Source organism: Taurulus bubalis (genome assembly GCF_910589615.1).
Source record: "Taurulus bubalis genome assembly, chromosome: 4".
Classification (NCBI taxonomy): domain Eukaryota; kingdom Metazoa; phylum Chordata; class Actinopteri; order Perciformes; family Cottidae; genus Taurulus; species Taurulus bubalis.
In genome coordinates, this window is record NC_136592.1 from 2,950,815 (window position 1) to 2,976,084 (window position 25,270).

Consider the following 25,270-nt stretch of genomic DNA (forward strand, 5'->3'; position numbering starts at 1 on the left):
CCATTTCAAAAACACAAACAGGGTCACCAGCGTTCATTGTCTCTTGGACATGTTTCTCTTTTGGCTACAACATGTAAGATTCACTTACTTTTGCATCCCATACAAGGTTTGTTCTGACAGTTTATTCCACTCCATTTGGTTTTGCCTTTGCATGCCACATGTATCTGCAAGCAGGGAAAAACTCCATCAGCCGATGATCAAAGAGCGGCGGGTGACGTGGCTGAAGCTGTGGGAACGCTCGAACAAAAGTGTGCAAGAAACAGCAGCTAGCTAAGAAGTCGACACTCCAAAAGGCAAAGTCAGCACAGTCATCTTTCCATTTGGATCCAGTCATGCAGAGCCAAATGGAAAATATACCAGTCTTCATTGTTTATTGCGCTGTTGGTAAGCCAACAGTTGGCGCTTTGTTTTCTTGCCTCACAAGCCTTCAATTCAGGTTTGTGAACCCACGTCCATCCTGCTCCAGTCAGCATGGACCGCTCTCACTGTCCCGCCGAGCTCATCAGCTGCTGCCCGACCACGAGTCTGCGTCATGTCACGTGACACGAAACCTGTTAAATTACGCATTTGTAATAGTCATATTACTTGAATATATTTTACTTATATACTTACTTGGAACAACATTTGTCAATACTTGGAAATTGAGGAATAACATACACATCACACACTGGAAAAACCTAATAAACGAATACATTTCAATGGAAAATATAACCCCCTCCATCATTTACAATACAACAGAACACCACTCCATCTGGTCATCCTTCACTATGTTTTTATAAACTTGACTCAATCTATTAATATCCATATGTTTGTCTTTTTTTAGCCTGAAACCCAATTGTAACCCACGTACATGCATACACACTTACGCACATACATATAAATCTGCTCTTATTTATACTTAATTTTTGTTGTTTTTATTTTCTTATTTTTTTTATTAAATAATACACACACACACACACACACACACACACACACACACACACACACACACACACACACACACACACACACACACCGTACTTCTATACCACACACCGTACTTGAATATATGATGTTTTGCTGGCCTGTGTCTCACTGTTTTGTCGTCCTCTTGATGTTATGTCTATGTATTGTCTTTTTATTTTTACAATAAAATCTATAAATATATATATATATATATATATATATATATATATATATATATATATTATACTTTAATAAATACAACAAAAAAGAAAATCGAGTAACAAGTTTGCCTGAATGAAATAACGCCAAATAGTAATTTCATTCAATTCAATTCATTTTGTATAGCCCAAAATCTAAAATTTTCCTCAGAGGGCTTTACTATCTGTACACATATGACATCCTCTGACCATCGGATCAGGAAAAAACTTTAACGGGGAGAAAAGGGTATATTTCAAGCGGCAGTCGCATGAGCGATGTTTTGATGCGGTTTTATTCACATACATTGGAACAATGCATCTTCTTCTCTCACTGACACAAAAACAAACTCCTCAGATGTGTGGCCCGCGGGATCGCCTCACAAAACCAAAAGCCAGAAGGGAGAGGAGGAGGGGCTCCATGCACCCGGGAGATGAAGACGAGGAACACTTGTTGCCTGTTGCCGCTCTCGCTGCTTTGATCTGTTGCTCGGTGCATTATGTCACCCCTGGGAGCCGCATGCACATCGTGAAGAATATGTTTCCCAGAAATCTGTTCGCAAATAACATCAAAACAATCTCATATACGCCTGTTGAAAGTTGACTTTACCGAAGTTTATTTCAGAAAATGCATGATAAAAAAATACAGTTTTCTCCATTCATTGTGCTTCATCGCAGACTTTAAGATAACTTTCTGTGCTTGCCGACCCTAAAAACCTTGAGCTTTAGCTTTTGTTAACTCAGCAGGCTTGAGACTACATAGTGAAAAGACTGCATGGTGCAGCAATATCCTGCCCTGTATTGTGTAGGTTGAGTAGTGTCAGGGACAATGAAGCTGGTGTGTGTGTGTGTGTGTGTGTGTGTGTGTGTGTGTGTGTGTGTGTGTGTGTGTGTGTGTGTGTGTGTGTGTGTGTGTGTGTGTGTATGTGTGTGTGTGTGTGTGTGTGTAATCCCATTTGAAATGATCTCACCCCTCTTCAGGTCACTTCATCATTGAGGCCCTCCATCTTTTGTCCTCTCCTCTCCCTCGCTGTATTTCCTTCTGTGTTTTTCTTTTCATTGAAGAGAAAACACACACACACACACACACACACACACACACACACACACACACACACACACACACACACACACTGGCGAGAAGAGAGGAGATAGAAAAGTCAACATCGGCAGCAATAATTCAGCGCGGTCCCCTTGGAGGACGGGGTGTCGGGGGTTTGTCTTTGCCTCATTGTCCAGCCGCGGAGGCCAGTGACAGGGGAGGGTTTCCAGCTTCTGCCCCCAGACAATGGGGCCCTTGGAGGGGGCCAGTACTGACCAAGTACAACAAGGGCCCTGGGTTCAGAAAGAGGAGGTCAGAGGAGTCATTCGACTTCACACCTCAACTTGCTGGACGTTTGCTTTTGGCTGTCAGAAAGTGTCAAAACTTCTTATTTAAACTAGCTTCCCGAAGACGTTTCACACACAGTGCTTCTCCAATTCCCAAGCGATGAAGGTCTTGCCAGCGAGACACCATTCGACATAAAATAAATGACCTCCTTGAGGTTCAAAGTTCTCGCATGCTCTCAGCTTCCTCTCTACTTTGCGGTGCATTTTACAAACAAGCAAAACATATATATATATATATATATATATATATATATATATATATATATATATATATATATATATATATATATATATATATATATATCAAAGGGTGGCCCTTCCACCCTTGGCCTGTCAGAGAAGCCACAAATTGAGATCCATGCGTGGAAGACAGAGGATGAGGAGGATCCCTTGAAAGACAGGCTCTAAATACAGCCGGCCGACGTGCCTTTCCAACCGTCGCGCCCCGGTGAACCTGCTGGTTTCGCTGCTCCTGGTCGCTTGGTGTATTTTTACAAGAGATGTTTATCCTCCAAATGCCGGTTGAGCTGTAATTTTGGGCCTTCCATCCGTCTCCCTGTCTGTCTGTTGCTTTCTGGGGGAGGAAGGAGGTTGTGGCTGCTGACCACTAGCTCAGACTTGGGGCCTAGCTGCTCGCACAGCTTCTCCTCTATCTGCGACTAACAGCGACTCTTGTGCGCCGTGCATCACCTCTGACGCGGTCAGGACTCTGCTGAAGAACAACGGCTACTTGTTTACTGCTTCATTTTAATTTTTGCTTTGAAGGCTGCAGTTCTGAAATATGTATTTTAGTCCAATAACATACAGTTAAGCTATTACTCATGGAGCATGAGTCACCTGCAAACTACTCATGTGGTCCAGCTCCCTTTGAGATGGTGGCTTTGACAGTCTATGTCCCCAATCAGTCCATTTCAACGTATTGGTTTTTCTCAGAAAGATGACCTACATAGCTGACATGGGAACTCCAATTTGAGCTCATTAGTATCACCAACTTATCAGTCATTTTCTAAACCACTTCTCAGTATTGTGGTTGACAGCATACCCGTATCTATCATGGGGCTAACACACTACAGGTACAGTTAAACACATTAACATTAATTTTTATAATTACATTCAGATTCCAATTCATCTCAATGACAATGTCTGCTTAATTCACTGCATGTTTCCTGCTTGAGGTGCAGTCACCTCCCAGTCTTTGTCAGCATTCTGAATAATTATAACTAATATATAAGTTTGCTATTAGTGTGTTACTGTGCACACTTGCAAATAAACAGATTTCCAAATGTCCTCTGATGGGGAATCAATGATGCATGTCGTCCTTATTTGTCGACAGAAATCTGATTCGCAAACCGGAGCTTTAGCATCAGGGTCGATAGCCCATTATATTATGGATCATGCAACATTTGGACAATGCTTATCAAATCATTTAAATCAGGTCCTCTTTGAGCCAAGGTGTCAGCAGCAATCATATCAGTCTAAAGTGTAAAAAAAAAGTGAAAAAAATGAAAAGCCATGGCAAGCGGCAATTAGCCCATTTCCCTGTGCCATGCCAGGCCGGCTTCGGACCTGCACTCTGTCACGTCCCCCCAGGAAGCCAGTGCCTGACTTGGCCTGCAGGAGGAGTGTATCGGGTAAGGGGGACACGCCATTGGTCCTGCACCGATGCCGAGCCAACAGACCGTGGGCCATGTGTTGAGTGAGATGGGTTTGGGGTGGAGGGCAGACAGGACGGACATTGGCAGGCGGTGCATCCCAGATGGAGAAAGATGAGCGCTGCCAGTTGTCATGTTGTGTTTGTAGCGCGGTGGAAAACACAGAACCGCAAGTCTGGGGCCACTGGCCGGACCTCATTATCCCATTCAGCTCTGAAGTGACTCACTGAGGCAGACTTTCTGTTGCTGCTGTCTCCCTTCTCCACTGTTGTAACTGATGCACCATCCTCTCTCTTTCATAGACTCACAAAGTGTCCTGTATCAGGGCCAATAGTGGACTAAGCTGACAGAAAGTTGTACAGAAAGTATATGACGTTGTTTACAATAAGCATATTTTACTGGATATAGATGTAGAACAGCGGTAAGGGGGACTCAAGGCAAACCAGTGTTTTCATGGTTTTGTAGAAGCTGACTGAGCTCAAGAAACTCTTGTTACCTTTTCATGTATTGATGTGTGACACGCAGCATCCTCATCATTTACATGGAATGTCGCTGAGCTATTGGATGCCCGTTTGATGTGTGTGTTTCTTGTTCCACGGCTTAAAGCTCCCTTTGGAGTCGTAAACAACACTGGGTTTTGTTTACGGACCGTGTTTCTCACACAACTAATACAACATACTTTGTATATGTCCTGAAGGTCTAACAAAGATCGTGTATACATGTCTCACCTCATACAACATTTGCACTTTGGGGGGATTTTTGTACACCACACATTGTCGACATGCAGATTTGATTTGTCCTCTTCTGTGGTCTTACTTGATCCCCTTTTGAAATTTAAACTAATACAAATATGTAAATATAATGAAGTAATTGTAGCTTGTTGCTACAAAATCCCTCTTTGAGCCTCACCAGTCTTTTCACATTTGTGGTCTCTCTTTCTTCTCCTGCCACATCCTTGAGCCGCTCTGCCACTCTAAACTCCTGTGCAACTGAACACCTCCGTACCAAACAAGGGGAGATATTGTGCCACCGCTTCCCCTGCTGTCGGCCAATGCATTTCACAAACAGTGCTGTCAGGAGCACGGCTCACGATGGCTGAGGATCTGGTATTTTATCACTACGATAGCATTACAGCTAATACTTCTGTATTTCAATTGACAATGTAAACATTCATCAAACGGCGATGAAATGTCTGCAAAGTCTTGTATTCCTTAAAACATTGCTCTACAGCGCCACTAGTGGTTGAAAATGTCACATGGCAACTTTAAGTAGCTGGTAGAATCTATATTTACTCAGGCTGTCTTAAGCCCCGTTAAGCACCAAGGCATTTTTTAGGATTTAGCTCGAAATAGCATACCCAAACTAAAAAGAGTGTATCTCTGCAACCACAAGGGCTATTTGAATAATTTTGGTGTTATAATAAAGGCAACCCTTGTGAGCTTTTGGTCAGATGTGTAAATATTAGTATATATGTTGCTGGGTAAGAGTAAATAAAGATTGAAACACAGAACAAAAAGAAGTTCCAGGTCCGCCTATAGGAAAAAGCACTATCAGGATGATTATCTCCTTGAAATGATGCTTCACTAAGCCCTGAGGCTCTCCCAAATCATAGCACAATATGTGAACAGTCTCTCTGCAATGTTTTCACTTGAAAAAGTGAAGCAGAACAAAGTCAGATTGGGTAAAGTACAGAGAGAATTCAGGCGAGGTTTCCAAAATTTGCATTTCGGCACATTTGCGCATATTTTCACACATCTGTGACATTTGAATTTTTTCATGTAGCAAACCTTATATTTCACTTTCATATGACTTATGGTGTTCAATAAACTTGTATCAGTGTGGATTTACTGGGGGAAATGCATTTTTTCAACAAAAAAAATAAAGTTTCAAAATGTGCTGACTCAGCGATTTATGTTGCTGTGTTCTTTGGTTCATATCTCAGTGATGCTTTGCAGCAGAGGGCTTTGGTGAATAGATTTGGAATCTGTGTGGAATTGTCTTGCTTTTTGCTATTTGTCTTTTTCTGATAGCACCTAGCTACGGGCTGCTAGTTCCGGAAACATGCAGAGTGGGCTGACTCGTGACAAAATTCTAACTATTTTATTTTAATAATTATTTTAGTTGGTGTTTGAGTTGTGTTGAAATGGCTGACTAACTATTGTAGCCCAGGTTATCTTGTTTAATTTGATGTTTAGCATCAATATATTTGTTCATGATTATTGGAATGTTTTACACAGTTTAATTAAAATTTAAAAAAAAGGACCAATGTAGGTCCATGCGGAGCTTAAAAGGTAAACCACTATTGCTGACGAATGGTAACCAGGATGTGCAGGGCTGTCGCTAAGGAAGTGAGGTCGAGTGGATGATGGGTCAAACAAACACAGGACTTTCACCCAGGAGACCACAGAGACCTCTGCCGTTTCCCGTGAGACCCCAAACCTCAACGTTGTCTTATTTCACAGTACCTCCGTGAAGTAACGTATATACTTAACTAACACCACTTACATACATTACGTAACAAGCACATGTAGATATTTTAACCCAAACCACGATATTTTGCCAAAGTAGTTGAAAAAAGAGAAATGTTATTGTAAAATATCACATGAACTGTTGGAGGAGGATATGTTTGTTTTATTATATCCAGTCGCAGTCTGGATATTGGAAAGACATGCCAGGTGGAAACCAACAACTTGTAACATGTCAACACTTCACTGACTGGGAAGTTTAATAAGTTTGATAAATGACACTGAATACTAGAGTTTAAATGATAATGCAAACTTGCTCATGTTTAGCAGCTATATCTTCTCTGCCTTAGTTAACATACTATAATATGCTAATTAGTATGTTTGAACACAAAATGCAGCTAAGGCTGATGGGAGTGTAATTAGTGTTGCAGGTACAGGACATAAAGTGCCCTGTCCTTTATATTAAAGTGATACAACATGTTCTTTTTTAGTTCTTTGAGTATTAATGTTAGCTTGGATGTTGGCTGTCAAAATTATTTGACAGATTTCTTCTCCAGCTAGTTAACACCAGCTGTGGTCAGCTTGAAGTCTATCAAACCGAGCAAACCTCCCACTCAGCCGTTCACTTCTATGCTCACTGTGACCCAAACATCGTCTTGGAGAGAACATCAATGTTATTCAAAAGACACCTCATCAAGATGAGTGAAGAACCGGAGAGAAAACGTTCCAGATTGAAAGACTAATAACACGCGTTCCTGACTCAAGGCAAGACATTTTATTTCATTTCCTCTTTGGTGGACGTCTGCGTCTGTGAGCTCCCACAAGCCGAGCTGTCCTGAGCGATGCTCAGACAAGTACGGTGTTGCTGTGACCTGAAGGCTTTAACAGGAGGCAAGTAAGAAGAAAAAAAGGGAAAACAGTCTCCTGAAAAGACCTAGAAATGAATAGAATAGTGCTGACTGGGAGGTTCTGCCAAACACTGACTCTTTTTATCACCTGTCACCTGACGCCTGTGTCTCTGTCTGTATAAAGCCATTAAGCAGATATCTGAGGCCGCCAGGGCGCCGTGTGACACAAAACAAACGCCCTCTGTCATTCTTTACCTGCAGTTCCTGCGGGAAATGAAGTGAGGTAATGCTGCTCCGCTTACATGATATGTGCACATGCAGATAACTGCTCTCTGTCTTTCACACACACACACCTACAGACACACACACACACTTTCTTTGCACGTATGTGAACACAAACATGCACACACAGGTCGTAATCCTTTATTGTCAGATGGATAAACAGAGTAGGTCACCTGTCCCACGTCAGGCTGGTCCCAAGTTATTTTGTATGCTTTGCGTCGTGCTGCTTCTGAAGGAAAAGGCTCAAAGAATGAGCGGTAACATTTCACCAGGTACCATACAAACTGTGGTCGGAGTTCCTTCTGGGACAGACTCTGCACAGTGAGTCTGTGCTTAACTGCAGCGCCACATCTCAGCCTCCTCTTACCTCCAGCTCAGACTCGCCCTCTTCTTGAGGAGCATTAAGATATCAACGGATTACCACTGTAGTCAGCCGTGTAAATATATGGTCCAATAAAGGTTTATTAAGGGCTTCCTTTTAGAGCGCGGATAAGGGGAGGGGTTGACAGCTGCTTGGATTTCCTTTCATTGGCACAGTTTATACCTTTCACCATCATCCTATTCATCACTGACATAATACTTGGCCAACTTCACTATTGAGTCATCTCTCGACAGTGTCTGCCAACTTCCTGTTTGAGGAGATATCTGTGTTTGTGTCTCTGGGATCTTGTACAGGCAAAGATCAGATTTTTGATTCACTGCAAAGACACCTTCGTTTTACATTTAAAGAAATTGCAAATGTTGTTAGCTGCAGAAAGCTGTGCCCATGCAGATATATTGCGAATCAAATGCAACCAGCCTTCATTTGATACGCATCAAATGACTTTCTAAACATCATTCCAGGGATGATTTCTTTCTCCAGTGGAAAATAGTGAGTCAGTAAGAGGTTTTGTGGCTGAGTAGAATATCACAAACCTTTTAAATGTGATACAGACTTCATCCTCTGTATACGGTATTAATGACAGCAGGGTGCAACTGGAGAACGGATTAAAAACATGGTGTGTAAGAAGGCATTGCTAAAACAACAGATGTGGTTTAATCCTTTCCTGAAAGAGAAGCAAACCTCAAGCTGCCTTTCAAAGTAAGGCTTTAAAATAAGCCATCATCACGGCAAAAAACGCCAGTCACGTAGTCGGCTCGCAATCTGGTTATAAACAAACAAGACTCTCGCCGATCCCTGGAGGTGTCTGACGATGTTGGCGTCTGCCCTCGCCGACGGAATACCCAACTCTCATCGAGACGTGTTTGTTGGCATCTTTGGCGTAAATGATCCCTCTTCTTCACTATTGGATGTTTTTTTCTTCGCATGCAAACGTCATCAACGCGGCCACCTGAGCGGTGTTGATTCTTCATTCACACATCACACAGACTTTGTTCTTGGTTGCTGTCAGGAGAAAATCTGTTTAATGTCCACTCCGACTGTTTAGGACATTTGCGTTCTCACTTACTGCTCCTCCGGGTAAAGTTCAGGGTTGAAGTGAATGTGTGAAAAAAGACTAGCAAGGGTAAACGTGATTGAAAGACAATTATCCAACGGAAAGACACTTTCCAAATGACAGTTGCTAGCAGCGTTAGCTCAAAAGGTTGCTTGTAGTTGCAAGAAGGTCACCAAGTTGGCAACATTGACAGCCCGTCCCTTAAGGCCTCCCCCGAAAATTATCATTATGATTGTCAACATATCATATCATAGCTTGTGGAAGACTCCGGTGTCGAGCAATGGGCACAGGTAGAATAGCGCAGGTGGCTGGTAGCCCATCCAACCATTTAATTTGGGCCAAATGAAATGGTTGGATGGGCTTAGTACAGTCCTGTGACTGTTGTCTTTTTTTGTCGGATCATTTGATTCATTGATTGCTGTCAGGAAGTCATGAGAATTTTAACTAAGCATCAAAAATGTTTGTGCTCAGTATGCTTGAATCAAAGTCTGAGGGAGAAAGTGTTTATATATCTAGAGAATCTGCTCATCTCCTTGACACTTGACAGGGAGTGCTTTGATAAGTTTGATGCAATTTGGAAACTTTGAATAAACAAGCAAACAGGTGGAGTCCAGCATGTTGTCTGCAGCGGGAACTCTGCAGTTCACTTTTACAACGACTATCACACCTATTTCAGACCGTGAGCATCAAAGTCTTGGATGTGCTTTTTAGGGCGGATGTAGTGATTTGGGGCCTGCGGGAACTTTTACCCTCTCTCTAGCTTTGTATGTAAATGAACAGTTGATCATCAGTTAACCACAGAGACAGATAACTTATTACAGTATTTTCTGTGAAGTGGTGGATACACCCTTTGCTAAGTTCAATATTCACACCTCCTTGCATCTGGCACATTGCTACAGGTGTGGACACGGCTGTTGAATTGTTTCAGAAAGTTACAAAAACCCTGTGGGTTTCCTTGTAAAGAAAAGTTCTGTTTGCATTCAGTGTCTCTTTCCAAAAAGCATTGAGTGATTCTTTTAAAAAAAAATGTTTTTTAGACCCCAAATCCAATGTGTTTCTATAAAACATTTGCAAAACTATTTTTTTTTTTTTAATTAAAAATCCTTTTATTGTTTAAATCCACGTTTACCAGCTGGTGGTCGTCTTCTTTTCTGCCTCTGTTGGCGTATTGCTACATTCACTACACTGAACATACATCAATCAGGGGCAGGGCTTGAAATCAATAGCAGGAGTGGCAGCAGGGACATGTGCACTATGTGGGTGTGTGTGTGTGTGTGTGTGTGTGTGTGTGTGTGTGTGTGTGTGTGTGTGTGTGTGTGTGTGTGTGCGCGATACAAACAAAACAGGGACACAATCATAACAACATTGCTCTATAGAACCTAAAGTCTCCTGACATAGATGCAGAGTCGTTTTCTATTCTGCTACAGGAAGAAAATATGGTGTGTTTGTACATTTGAATACTGCGATACTACTACTCTATTACTCCCTCATTATTGGTATTGTGCATTGTATTGTAGAACAAAGGCGGCCATCCACACACATTAACACACTAAATTCTTCAGCAACTTGAGTGTATTGTGTTGGCATTAAGGCTTTCCTCCCCTGTAAATGGAACAAGTGTCTGGTCTGTGTTGTGGTGTTGCTGCAGGCTGATAACTGCGCTCATACCTCGTCACAACAGCCCTTCAGGGAGGAACCCCTTTGATGCAGATCCGGGAGATTATCCGACAATAGCATAGCATCAGATCTGTAAAAGGAGGCAACAGAGAGGGTGTGTGTGTGTGTGTGTGTGTGTGTGTGTGTGTGTGTGTGTGTGTGTGTGTGTGTGTGTGTGTGTGTGTGTGTGTGTGTGGGAAGCCTGCCATATACAGTGGAACCCCAGGGCAGCACCAGACCGTGTCTAATGGGAATTAAACAGTGTATTAAAACATCGACCCAGTCATCTTTTTGCCCAGCCTCGTCACAACAGTTGGAAACTTCCTATGTAACTATCCGAGCTCCAGCTGCATAAACTTAGAGGCTGCTTAAATTCAGAAAAATGTGCCAAAATAGAAAAGAGACGAAATTAAGAAGTTGAGAGAGAGAATATATAACGTCTTGTATTGAATCTTGAATAAAACTGTCGCAGTGTGCCAGCAGTAAACTCAGAGTGGTAGTCACTCTATACCGGCATCATCATTACGTTGACATACAGGTACCATAGCATTTCAGAAAAACTGGAAAATATGAAAAACAATACTTTGACTTAGCATGCTGCTGACATTTTCAATGAAGTGCAAACCCCTTCCCTCGCAGTGTATGAGGAATCAAACACACCCTGCAGAGCAGGATTATGTTCATCCCTTAGCGTGACCACCCAGACTTTCTTTTCTCGCCACTGGATCACATTTGACTTGTTGGATGACAGTGTACATACGGCTTAAAGCTTATTTCAAAATATAATGTAATACCCGACATTGGTGCAGTTTAGATGAATGGATTTAGGAAACTACGTTCAGTAAATCATTTATTTATTCTACAAAGTGGATAAATACAAATACAAAAAAAAAGAAATCCTCTCATTCAATTCAGATTTTCCTCAGGTTAAACATTTTTATAATTGTTCCTCCTTGATACAAATGGAGATAACAGTTATTTAACACGTCAACCTGGTCATTGATTTACTCTTTCTTACTTTTATGACATGAAAAACATTAACCTAAAGATTGAGCTTTGGTCACAACATTGTTACAAATACATAGTCAGATGGGAGTGACACCGCTCCAGCAACATTCCTCATTAGCTGGGCAATAAAACCTGGATGGATCAATACTGGAGCAGCAGAGCCATACGAAGACGATGGAGATGGGTCAATATTCTTGTTTTTTATTTGACGCACAGACGTTAATCTGAGAACATTCTGGACCGGTGCCACAGGAGCAGCAGGTTTTTATTCTGCCCGGCAACAAACACTGAGACACATCAAACACACACAAACACACACACACACACACACACCGGGCAGTTGGCACCTCCACCGGCATTGCCTGTGTGATGTCATCAAAGACAGAAGTCCCAGGTGCTGATGGGATAGGAAATGGTTTCTCTGGCTCTCCCCCCGCTCCCGGCACCTGGCTGACAACTGATGACATCTCCCTTTTCATGTACTGATCCCCTTGACTTCAAAGTGAGAGTAGGGGAATCCCACCTCACACACACACACACACACACACACACACACACACACACACACACACACACACACACACACACACACACACACACACACACACACATTTTTGTAGGTATTCATCTATTTTTCTTCCAAGTGGGAAGGTGTGAGATGATTATAGCTGGTTTTCCTTTTGGTAAATATTCTTTAGATGTCAGACTACTCTCCAATACATGCGTGTCTGATGATATTATGATTACTTTATGTGAAACCGGAGACATTTCAAAACAAATGAGTGTATAACTAGGGGGCGGGTGTAGTGTTTGAGTCCTTTGAGTGGTCGGTAGACCAGGAAGGCACTATACAAGTCTATTTACTATCATTATTTAAAGGTGCAATGTTTAAAATCAAGCCAGAAGGATAGCTTCAAAGATTTAAAAAATATGTGTTGCATTAAAGAGGTATCTACTGAAATTAGCATGCTAACCAACTAGCCCTGGCCCGTCCTGCAATACCACTTGTTCCACGAGAGGCTAATAGTGAGTCACTGTAAAAACAGTCTGCACCCCGAGGGCCTGTCAATAATACTTCCATACGGGTAGTTTGTTTACTGGAGGGCTGTGTAAGGGCAAGATACTATTCTCGATATGAAGTTGCATTCAAATGTTGTTGTTTTTTTAGGAGGGTGCTCCTATCTCATTTCTCCAAACAAGGACGTGCGGACCACCATCTACTCTGGGTGATACAAGGAGTATGGATAAGTACGTCATACAGCCTAATTTCAAAACAGCTGAACTATCAATTTAAGTGACATTTTACTTGTCAAGGTAGAGCTTAATTGGACTATTTCATATTTGGTAGTTTATCTTCAACTCATGACATTACATTTCATTTAGCTGACGCTTTTATCCAAATCTCTGCAATGTAACTACAGCTGTCACAAAACTAAAACGTAGAAAAAAGTAGAAGTGCAGCATAACATGTAGTGAGTCAACAATGTGCTGCTTGTCTTAGCAGTACACTCAGGTATTACTGTGGGCAGCAGGGCATGCTCAGCATGTCAGCCTTCACACTGTTAAACTCATCCCTCACATTGTGTCTTATGGCTCAGGAAAGCTAGAAAAGTATAGACGCCACCCTTCAAACTCTTAAAGTGCAGTTAGAACATAGTATTCCTGCTACAGTCGCATGTGGAGAAATCCCGCTGTGCATTGCTAAGCAATGATTGGTCGGTCTTCCTTTGGGGTAGGGGTTACGCAAACAGCCAGTTGGCATGATTCACAGTTCACTAAAAAAAAGATATACCTTCGGAGAATTGTCATTCTCCTTTTGACGAGAGAGAGACAGAGAGAGCGAGAGAGAGAGAGAGAAGTCTAAAATCATTTTCCTACATCTGTAAGCTGAGGTCAGACATCCACTGTGAAGCCTTATAACCTTAACTGTAGCGTTCTCCTAAACTCTGGATGACTGATATCACAGATGCTGTTTCAGTATTCTTGATGGACCATCTGTGAGCTAAACTCTAGCATTTCACGTCTTTGATGCTAGTGGGGGGTAGAGACAGATGCCAGGAGGCCTGACGCAGAGGAGCTACTCTGATGAGTGTCAGTGTTCCTAACGAACAGTGAAACACACTCACAGGGACGGTACATGCACACACAACCATCACAAGCGTGGCTCTCAAACTAATATTAAGTTCTGTTCTTGTCTCTTTTCCTTTGGACATTTTCAAAAGCTAATTTCACCAATTTGATGGAATTTCATGTTGTTTTTCCAAGCTATCACATCCCTACACACACACACACACACACACACACACACACACACACGTGATCCTGTGTGGTCGGTCCACACGGGATCTATTTCTATCCGCGTGCAGGAGGAGATCACGCAGGGCCACAAAGGACGAGATGTGACTGACAGGCGAGCAGATGCCTGCCGCTGTGGCAACCGCTGACACAGCCAAAAATAATCCTGGAGGAACCGGCAGAAATTCACCCCAAAAAAAAGTTCCACAGATACAAGCAGCAGGGTAATTATGAGGTCTGAAACGAGGACCAGATACGGGACAAGAGCACAGGACAGGAGAGAGGAGGCACGTCTGGAGCCCGCTGCTGGAAAAAGCAATGCCACAATGACAGGCAACACAAACAAACAAAAGCAGAGTGAAAGTGGGAAAGAAGCTGACATATTCCTGAGGTAACAGCTTGCTCCTCTTAAGGCTTCGGTGTAGTGTTGAGGGGCGGCTGTTGATCAGTGGTCCTTCACTCCATGGCGATGACAGTTACCCCAACTTTCTCCCACAGTCTGTGGCTGCATGGTGTATAAAGGGGTCTGGATGATAAGACAGTCCTGCATGGTGTACATGTTGACATGTAGTGTTGAAAGCGCTTTGAGTGCTCGGAAGACAAGGAAAGCGCTGTACAAGTCCATTTATACCATTTGCATGTTGACATTGGGCCCTGCGTCTGAATAGAAACAGAGCACATTCACTTTCTCAGCCAGCTCTACACCTAACCTTGAAGGTTCCTGTGTAAAAGTGTAGACGATTAATTTAATGGCCCAAGCCCCCCAGCGCCTCTTTTTCACAAAAAATAAAATCTTGTTTTTAAAAACAGAAACTTAATTATCTCCGCAACCACAGGGTTGATAAACATTTGCATTGCTACAGCACCGTAACCCTTGTGAGAAGAGACTGGTGTTTTTTTTAAGTTTTTTAAAGTAACCGTTAAGAAGTACTTACGTAAGCTTGTCGCAGTGACCATAACGTTTCACTAAACCCTTGATAAGTACCCCTTACAACGGATTTCACTACCAGACACATCCCTGTAACCGCACAAGCTTGTGGGAGTCTAACAAAGCGATAACAATCCTTATAAACCCTCTATTAGTACCTGTACAGTCACAAAACGGCCAAAGTCTCTTTTTTTTCTTCTTCGCCGGACGTTTATGAGTCCTGAGGCCTCCCTGGTCCCGCGTCATACGGCACATGCAGAAGCTGCTGAACATTTCAATACCCAGTATGCCTGAATCAGACACTGTTTTGGCATAAAATAAGTACTTTTTCAATTCTTGAACCAAACAACACAGTTTTTATATCCAATATCCTTCCTAACATGCCAATGCTTTGTTGGATTTTTGTTGCAACACGGGGAACAAGAGGTACAGAAGGCTTTTAGGCCCCATGTTTGGGGGCTCTGGGGCTCAGAAGGTTGAAACGTGTTCGTGGTGATGAGTGTTTTTTTTCCGGACCAGAGCAGCCCAGCCTGTGCCCTAAACCAAGGACTCCCTCATGGTCTGGGGTCAACCTGCTGCTTCAAGGGGCCTCCAGAAAAATAGAAACATTAAAGGTGCTGCATTACCACTTAGTTAAAGGTTCGCTATATAATGTTCAGAGCATCCATACATCTGGAAAAAGCTAATTTATAGTTCATTTATAGTGGAGTAATGTCAGTTGCCACTACTTGCACCGTTAGCTTAGCCGCTCAACCACGTGGAGGAACATAGATTTCCTCAGAATTTCTTATTGGGAAACTTTAATCATGTATTCTTAATCATATATTTAAATTTGGTTTAAATGATCACATTTAGAGTATAGCTCAAGATTGAAAATGTGTCATTCTGCATTTACAGTTAAATAGCGCTCAAATAGAGTCATGTTCACCATCACGATAAAGAGCTTTGAGAGCCACCTTGAAAGTGAGTATTTGTGTTACCCTGAGTTCCGATGTGCCGGGTCGGTATATGTTTGCAGTCTACTACTTCGATACCATTAACTTGTCAAAGGGGATTTGACTCTGGTTCCTCTCACGTCGGGTTCCCAGGACAGAAGGCTCGGGGGATTGACCTCGTCTTAGTGTGGTCTCTAAATCGTACAATCTATTCCCATCCTTAGCCAGAAAAATCAACTGCTTAGACTTCACGTTGCAACCAGATATGTTGTATTCCTTTTGAGGTACAAACAACAGACTAGCCTGACAGGCCCAGTAACTCAACAACCCATCTGGGAGGGCGAGGGGGCTTATGAGAAAGGGAGAGACTGCTTAGGGCTCCAGACAGTTGGTTTAGCGGCCTGTAAATAAACACATCGTCTGTCAACACAGTGGCACGGGGCGGCGAGCAGCGGCGTGCCGGGTGTAGCACTGTTCAGATTTACAAACATCTGTAGCCACCACCGGCAATGCAAACTACATTCTCAGAGGGAGAGAAGGATAAGCATCCGCTGGGAGAAACGCGACGACAGAAGGAGAGGAGATAGCAACAAAAAAGAAAGGGCAGGAACCACATCGGCCACATTAGGAATCAGACCCTCTTTCCAGGCTCTGGACACGCTCACAGATAGCTGGATCACAGAGATCAATTAGCCGGAGTGTCAACAACTCAGGAACCTTCACCGAGAACCCGCGGAGGCCGTGCGGTTGTGTTTCCTCACTGACTCTACATCACACTGTGCAGATGACAGTGCAATTAGCCTCCAAAGTACAGAGCCGGGAATTTCCCAGCTACCTCAAATCACACTTAGGCCAAGTACAGGGCCACCAAAATTGCCTCTTAGATCTTAGCGACAAGTAGACGCTGTTATGAGCCAATGAGGTATAATATCATCACAAGGGTGCCGGTTCCTATGAAGAGATCGGTTCCATAATGTGACACCTAGCCTTCAACTAGTTATTGAAGGCTTACTATTAAGAAACTCATTATATATTGTAATGGATAGTCAATTCCTTCTCACACTGCCTTCAGCCGATAATGCGCTCCAACGGTTAGTTACGCCTTAGCCGCACCTTCAAGTTAATGCTGCATTTTCCATTCCCTTAGCATGCTTTACTACTATTGCACATGCTTAACAGTGGACTAAAGAGAAAGGGACATTTATTACAGCCTCGTCCTCTTCAGCTTTCCCCAGTTTTTCAGGATGGTTGAAAGGTTGCAGAAGTAGCTCCTAAAATCAAACCTAGCTTCATGTTGATTATGGATGAGGTAGAAGACCACAACGACAGAGTACCTCCAAGTAGATGGTTTACCCGTCACGTAATAAGCATAATTCAGGCTTTTTGTTCAACTTGCACAAACACTGCTGCCAGAAACGTTGCTCTTATGTATTGTATATTGCATGCTTTGGCATGCTGCACGGAATGCAAAGTTCTTGTCAGGCGCTCACAGCAACCGCTTGCCTCTTATTACAATGATATGCAGAGCAGCTCCTTTCGGGGTCGAGTGGGTCCCACTCTCAGAGCAATGCAGAGCGGCTCGCTAACGGAACGTCTCATCTGACAACAGCTCTGAACCGACGAGCAGACCTTTTATTATGGACAGTTAGATGTGGATGCTTGACCGTTTTTCCAAATGATCCAAGTGTTTTGACATGATGTGAATGTGCAAAGAGCAGAGTCGTGAAGTCTGAGAGCACCTGGCAGGAATCTCCTCTGTCGCTCCTTTACACCCCAGGGTTGAATAAATCTGTTACTAAAGTTGCTCTACAGCGATCTGTCATGGTGTGTGTGTGTGTGCGTGTGTGTGTGTGTGTGTGTGTGTGTGTGTGTGTGTGTGTGTGTGTGTGTGTGTGTGTGTGTGTGGGAGGTGTGATCCGTGAGCAGGGCCAGCCAGCAGTTTTGCCAGTATTCTGTCCTCCTCTGCCACCTCCTCCAGTGTGACCAGCTTGGATCCAATGACCCGGCCTCTCGCCCCGGCACACCGCAGCAGGGAAGATGGCGCCCACAACAACGGAGCGATGAAACACGTGCAGCACCCCGTGGCAGTACTTGTGGGACCTGAGACCTCTCAGGACGTTACATCAGCGGATCCAGTTTGTCGTTCAGTTGGACTGTTGGTACAGTCGGACGACGGCGTGACGATCTCCACTTCGCTCCCGCTGATGTGAACGGGAGAGGGCGCAGCCTTACTCTTCCTGGAAGCCACCACGATCTCCTTTGTTTTGACCATATTAAACTGGGTTCTTCCCCACAATTTCACACAATTACTTGGTGCACTCGGCGGCATCCTGCTCCAATATTTGGAACAGATATTTTCCGACCATTTCCTCTCACCTTTTGCTCTCTATCAAGTATATTTGAACTGTAAAATGTATTTCAATGTACTGTGGACTGGGGGTGACGGCTTGAATGCGGAGACAGCGTACACGTTTTAGCTCACTCATCCGTCAATTTAAACCAAAAGACACTTAACCCCAAATTGCTCCTGTAGCTGTCCCTACTGTGTGTATGGATGCTACTCCTGATGGGCAGGTGGAACCTTGCCCCCCCCCCCCCCCCCCATCAGGGTGTGAATGATGACGAGTAGTGTGGAAGGACTTTGAATGGTTCAGAAGACTAGAAAAGCGCTACACAAGTACAGGCTCGTTTAAATGTGCACCGGGTATTTGAGCAATATGGGATTCTCTGCAAGGCTTTGTTTGACACCTTAAAGAGGCATGTGTTTGGTGATCATCTCATCTACGTGTAATGGGGATTGCATTTGAATAAAATCTTTATCAGGATCAACACATTTATAGTTTTTCCCCATGAAACTATTACATTTTTGCAGTAACCTTTAAAGCTGTCACAGCAAAGTGTCGCGGCACCTGTCCTAATATTGTAGCACTAAGTGAGTGATGAAAAAGACACCATGAATGGTGAATCTGGTCAGTACGCTCCAAACACACGCCTAAGTAGGCGACCATTAATAAGCCCCATGAGAATACCGGGGGGTTATTAAGGTGGCCTTGTATTCGGGCTGCGTTTTTGTGCCCTGCCAGAAAAGCTGGCAGGAGCTGTGAGAAGCCTTATTGAGCTCGGCGGAGTGTGAATATCGGCGCAGAGAGCCGGCTGTGTATCTGTCGGTGCATTACAGCGAACCTGTCCAGGTGTTCGCCGGAATGGAAACGGCGACGGCAGGACCACCTGTTCCCAACACGCGGGTCTGACGATACGAGCCAGTCAAGCGTGCGTGACCTTCACTCACCTCAACATGACAGATTGCATTATGAGACTCTAACTGAGCTCCCTCAAACCGTGTGCCAGTTTATTGACTGAGCTAGACTGGAGCCACTGGGACGAGTGGGAAGACGTGAGTAAAGCTGCTCGGCTTGAAACGCCGTCAGAAGTACACTATAGTAAGGTGAGTGACCCCGGAAAGTCCATGCATACAGAAAAGCGGAACAATTCCTGACGGGTACTCAACTTAAACTTGTTTTTAATGGTATATTGACAGAGTATGATGGAAGCACAATGCTACTTGTAACCTGCTGACATTCCACACTTGCAGATGCAACAGTGCCTAGTGTCGACTCAGCTCAGGGAATCCTGCAGGTGAATGCGTAAGTATGAAGCCTCAGGCCGCATCCAATATATCTGCATCATTTCTTGCTTGTGCAGTTTGTGGAGCTTAGATTGTGGTTAAAGTTCAACTGCAAGTTACAAGTAACAATTCTGCCATACGAAGAGGACTGGAATGAAATAGAGGATACTGAGGCAGAGTTGTAGGACAATAAAAACTAAAGTTGCCTTTGCACATATAGCGGGTGTGACCTTAGAGGACTTTCCACTTGAAACACGGTGGTCTGCAGCCAGGATTCAGTGACGGCATCTGTACCTCTTCACGGCTTTGAAGTGCGCTGGATTCTTCTGTCTTTCAGTTCCGACCAGTGATTATCCCGACGAACACCTGGACAGGCGCTTTTCCTCCTTGTGTTTGTTGCAGGTGTTGCTCAGAGGCAACGCAGGTCGTCCTCAGTGGTTTGATCGATCCCTCGCTCCTCCGGTCCACATGTCAAAGAACCACAACATGCTGCTACAGAATGTGCGTTGGAAGACGGGACCTTGAGCTTTGTGTGTGTGTGAATGGGTGAATGTTGACATGTTTTGTGCAGCGCTTTGAGTAATTGGAAGACTGGAAAAGCCGCGATATGAATGCAAGTCCATTTATCATGATGTCTTTTTTCATTTTTATTCATAAAGCCCAATATTTATCCACAACTCCCCAATTTGTCTTAAAGGGCAAATGTAAGCATTGCAAGTTTAGAGTCAAGACCTCTGGGGTGAAACACAACATTTTCCTTGTTAGAGCACCACCATCTGGTCAATGGTCTGGATATTGTTGTTGTCGAAAAAGGGTGTGTGTGTGGGGGAGGGGGAGGGGGAGGGAGGGCTTTTATCTGTCAGATAAATGCAGTGGAGTACAATATCAAGTAGTGAAATAAATACTGAAGTAAAGTGAAAGTTACTTCAACTGATTTACTTTCCAACATTACTAGTTTTCACCAAAGCGAACCAGGAGAGACAAGAATTATAAATTGTCTGTTGTCTGTGCAGGTATTTGGTAGAACACTTTTTTGAAAAACCTACATCGCTCTTTAAATCATCAACAACAACAACAACAACATATTAATGCCCACAAAGCTGTCAAAGTCGAGATTTACGAGCGGCTCTGAAGGCAGCAACAGCCTCGCTGCTGCCAAGAGGAGAATCTCTTTTTCTTTTCTTTTTAATCTGCGCGTGTAAAAATGATGCTGCGCGCTGATTGGCCGCTTGGCCGCTGACTTGCGCTCCATCCTGCGGGTCGACTCCTCGCAGAGCCGGGACTGAGCGCTCAGTCCGCGCGCTCCTCCCGGTGATCCCCGGCACCGCGACGCACCGCTCCTCCTCACACGTACACGCACACGCACATACACACACACACACACACGCACATACACACACACGCTCACTCATGAGTGCGCGCTGCGCCCGTGCGCACCACCGGTTGCTGCAACCTGCCGACTTTCACCTGGACGAGCAACGCGTAGGGTGTGGGTGTGTGTGTGGCGCAGAGCCACTAAACAATGCGCGCATATTGCATTATGCGACACCGCAGGTTATTACCACTTTTGCGCTCTTTTAGGAGGTAGCGGCGCAGCTAGGAGCTCGCATGCCATCACCATGGACTGCCTTTTTCTTCTGATCTGGACTTTACCCATCCCGCTGGTCGGCTGCAGCTCAGTCCGGCTCCTGTCCACCCTGTTGTCCTGGAATATTATCAAGGCATGTGGCGAACGCATACATACACTGTTGAATAGCGCAGCACGTGCACCGGTCTGGGCTGCGACCAGAGCAAACAAGCACTTGTCTCTTTTCAGCGTGATTTGTGTCCGCGGCGCAGCGGCGCACGCACGGCCGCGCGCTCCCTCTCTTGATTGCGGGTGAAAAGTAAGACAAGTGACTGTCATCCCCAAATGAAAGCCGAGCGCAAACCTCGTGCTTCAGCTGAGGAACTCCGTTCAACATCTTTGGGTTTTCGGCTTCCACTTCTCTCAACGCGCGTAACCTGTTGCTACCTGTCCCGTCTAGAGAATTCATTTTTCTAATGCTTTTTTTTCTTTTGCAGACGCTGCACATTTACTGCTCACACAGCGCCGCGGCCGGCTACTCCTCCAGCGACAGACACGGATTAAATCACGGTGAGTGCTCTCTGAGCGTTTCTCTTCCAGCTGGCACGCGCCCACGTTTGTGAGTAGAATGAGAGTAGAATGAGATGTGGCAGTGATGGGACCAGTGATGGGACCTGTGATGGGACCAGTGATGGGACTAGTGACGGGACCAGTGATGGGACCAGTGACGGAACCAGTGACGGGAACACTGACGGGACCAGTGATGGGACCAGTGATGGGACCAGTGATGGAACTAGTGACGGGACAAGGGGACCAGTGATTGGACCTGTGATGGGAACAGTGATGGGAACAGTGACGGGACTAGTGACGGGACCAGTGATGGGACTAGTGACGGGACCAGTGATGGGACTAGTGATGGAACCAGTGATGGGACCAGTGATGGGACCAGTGATGGGACCAGTGATGGAATAAGTGACGGGACTAGTGACGGGACCAGTGATGGGACCAGTGATGGAATAAGTGACGGGACCAGTGACGGGACCAGTGACGGGACCAGTGATGGGACTAGTGACGGGACCAGTGATGGGACTAGTGATGGAACCAGTGATGGGACCAGTGATGGAACAAGTGACGGGACCGGTGACGGGACCAGTGACGGGACCAGTGATGCAACCAGTAACCGGACCAGTAATAGGTCCCAGTGATGGGACCTGTGGTTCAAGAAGACGGTCTCCAATGAAGCAATTAGGAATATTAAAAAGCCATTTTTAATTGGTGTGCTTATTAGTGTCTGTGAGGCACAGTCCCGTGAGAGAGCGGGGATTCCCTGTGGGCTGCTTTGACCCAGAGAGACGAAGGCAACAAGTGAAGATGACTTGCTCCCCGTAATTTGGTCTATAGGGGAGAAGGTGTTCATCCACTCACTCCATGGAACGGTTTACTTGAAGAACTGACAGAAACTCAGATACTGAGAGAGGAAACAGTTAAACCACCTGATGGAGTTTGTTGTACATTTCTGCTCTTACTGTGGGATCTCTCAACGCTTCTGTTTTATCGACATATAGTTCATAAATAGCGTTTAATTTGTCTGGAACACCGTGAAAATGGCAAGATTTAATCACAGCCTCTGGCTCTGAACTATTGACCCCAAATATCTGACAGGAAAGGATGTCGGAGCTCCGGCTTCCGTTAAAAGTCCCCTGTGACCCGTGTGAGGCGCTGGCCCTCTCCCTCCCGACACGCGCCTGTCACCTCGGTGATGCTCGGTGTTCCTGGCTAAACGCTTTTCTTTCTCTTTCTGATCGACGTCCGAAAATGTCAACAGTAATTAACGTGCAGCAAAACCTAACAGCGTCTCACAGCGACCAAGTAAGTAATTTGCATTTCCGTCCTTTGTTATTCTGGAACATGTTGGAAGTGACCGACTGAAGCTCAAAGAGATGAAGCAGTGAGTGTGAGCTCTGAGTGTGAGATGTTGTCTCTCTCTCATGTCGCTCTCCTTCCCGTCCCTCTCTCTTTCAGACTACGTGTTTGCGACCCCTGTGGAGGTGGACTCTGAGGGCGGATACCTGAGCCACGATGTGACCCGGCGAAGCCACCGCAGCAGGAGGTCCCTCTCTTCCTCGCTGCACTACCGGCTCTCGGCCTTCGGGCAGGACATGCACCTGGACCTGCATCCGTCCCCCGTGGTGGGCCCGGGCTTCACCGTGCAGACGCTCGGCTCGGACGGCATTGCCACCGCGATGGATGACGGCGGGTCTCACAACTGTCTGTATCAGGGAGTTGTCCGGAACCTGTCGAGCTCCTCTGCCGCCATCTCCACTTGCTCCGGACTGGTGAGTGTCTGCTTCTCGGGTCTCGAGGAATCGCAAACTTTTGTGTTGCGTGAAAAAACTTGTTGTATTACTTTTATGACGTGGTTATCTCCTCGAGGGGATCACGCGGTTTCGCCCCTTGATGAAACTTTTCCAAACTATTTTTTAACGAATGTGCTAATGAGAATGTTTTTCATTCGCTGAAAGGTTTAGAGGACATTTTGGACATAAAAGTCTCTCACCCAACACATTTTGTGCTCCACCCTCACATCAAGCTCCTTCGTGCCCTGAAAGCCGCCTGTCCTGTAACGACCCGGTGGTTTTGCTGTATCATTGTCTGCACAGTGCAGGCCGTGGTAATATGGGCGAACGCTAACATGACATCAATACCCAAGAGTGTAAGCATCAGTTTCTCGTGCTTTGTGATGCACCTCTTTGAACATCGGGAGGTTGGAAGGGGGGGAGGAAGAGAATGGAAGAATGAAAAGAGGAGAGCAGGAGAGGAGAGAAATGTTACTCTGCAGACGGTGCAGCACACATGAGGGAGAACACCCGGCGTATTGATCGGAAGACAGTCTGAGGAAGAGGAGATTGGCCACATTCCTGCAGGAGCTCCTTCAATAGTTTGTTGCAGACAGGGCAATGTCTATGGAAAGAACATTGATCTTTGGAAGGCTTTGGATGGGACATGGTGAACAGTCTCGCTGTCCAGCTGTTCACACCAGCACTATTGTATGTTTGCCTATAAGTGCAGAACTGGTCGACTGGCCTCGTGGCATTTTTCCATGTCATTGCCAACGTTCGTGAATCCGTGCAAAGGTTTGATTACTGCTATTTCTAGATTTCCTCAGTCACCACACCCACAGGTGTTCTGATCCCTTAAAATGTCTTGTAATGTCTCGTGTCACTTCGGCTTCCAAAAACCAAGATGGCGACTGCCAAAATGAAAAACTCAAGGCTTCCAAACGGCAGTCCACAAACCAACGTGTCTACTTGTAGTAGTAGTGTCTACATGTAGTTACACATGCTGGGTAAAGCCCGCTCTACGTCACTGGCTATGATATTAACTGCTACACCTGCACTCTAGTTGTTCTCTCCATGAACGGCGCTAGCTAGCTAGCACTGTTCTTCTGCCTCCAGTCTGTACGGTAACTAAGCTAAACACGTCGTGAGTCTAGCTTCCTTACGCCCAGACGTGAGGTTGATATCAGGGTTTTGTGTCTGACTAAAAACAAGAAGGATTCCCAACGCTTTTACTGACAAAAAATCACAGAATATCAGTGATGCAATATTGGGACTTCAGTTGTGAACTTTGATTGATTCATGTTCAACTCCACCAGGACTTTATAATTACAATATTCTGTGCTTTCATTGGTGGTTTATGAGGGGCCTGGACCCTCTGACACACACACACACACACACACACACACACACACACACACACACACACACACACACACACGCACACACATTCTCTGACACATCCCACACCAGCCTGGACCAGATGGACACACTACACCTCCATAAAAGCCATACCTCCATTCATCATGGCTCCTCTTGCCTCCTCCGCCTGGGCTCTGCCCGGCTCGCTTGTCCTCCGTTTGCCCTGCCTCTCCATCGCCTCTTGTTGCAGCAATTAAAGCCGGGGCGAAGTTTGAGCCGCCTCGCCGGCACTGCTAATCTTCACATTGTCCCTTTCATTAGGCTAGCTCCCACTCACAACAAAACAC

At 45.0% G+C, this 25,270-nt stretch overlaps 1 protein-coding gene across 1 annotated transcript in view; it reads left to right on the top strand.

Annotated features, from left to right (window-relative positions):
- Positions 1 to 21,277: 21,277 nt before the first annotated feature.
- The window catches only part of adamts18 (ADAM metallopeptidase with thrombospondin type 1 motif, 18), a gene marked incomplete at both ends in the record, with an annotated part of 56,098 nt that continues 52,105 nt past the window's right edge, over positions 21,278 to 25,270 (top strand). The window contains 3 exons of the mRNA XM_079217263.1: positions 21,278 to 21,379; positions 21,723 to 21,795; positions 23,248 to 23,561. Coding sequence (XP_079073389.1) covers positions 21,278 to 21,379; positions 21,723 to 21,795; positions 23,248 to 23,561 — 489 coding nt within the window. The remainder of the gene's footprint in view (positions 21,380 to 21,722; positions 21,796 to 23,247; positions 23,562 to 25,270) is intronic.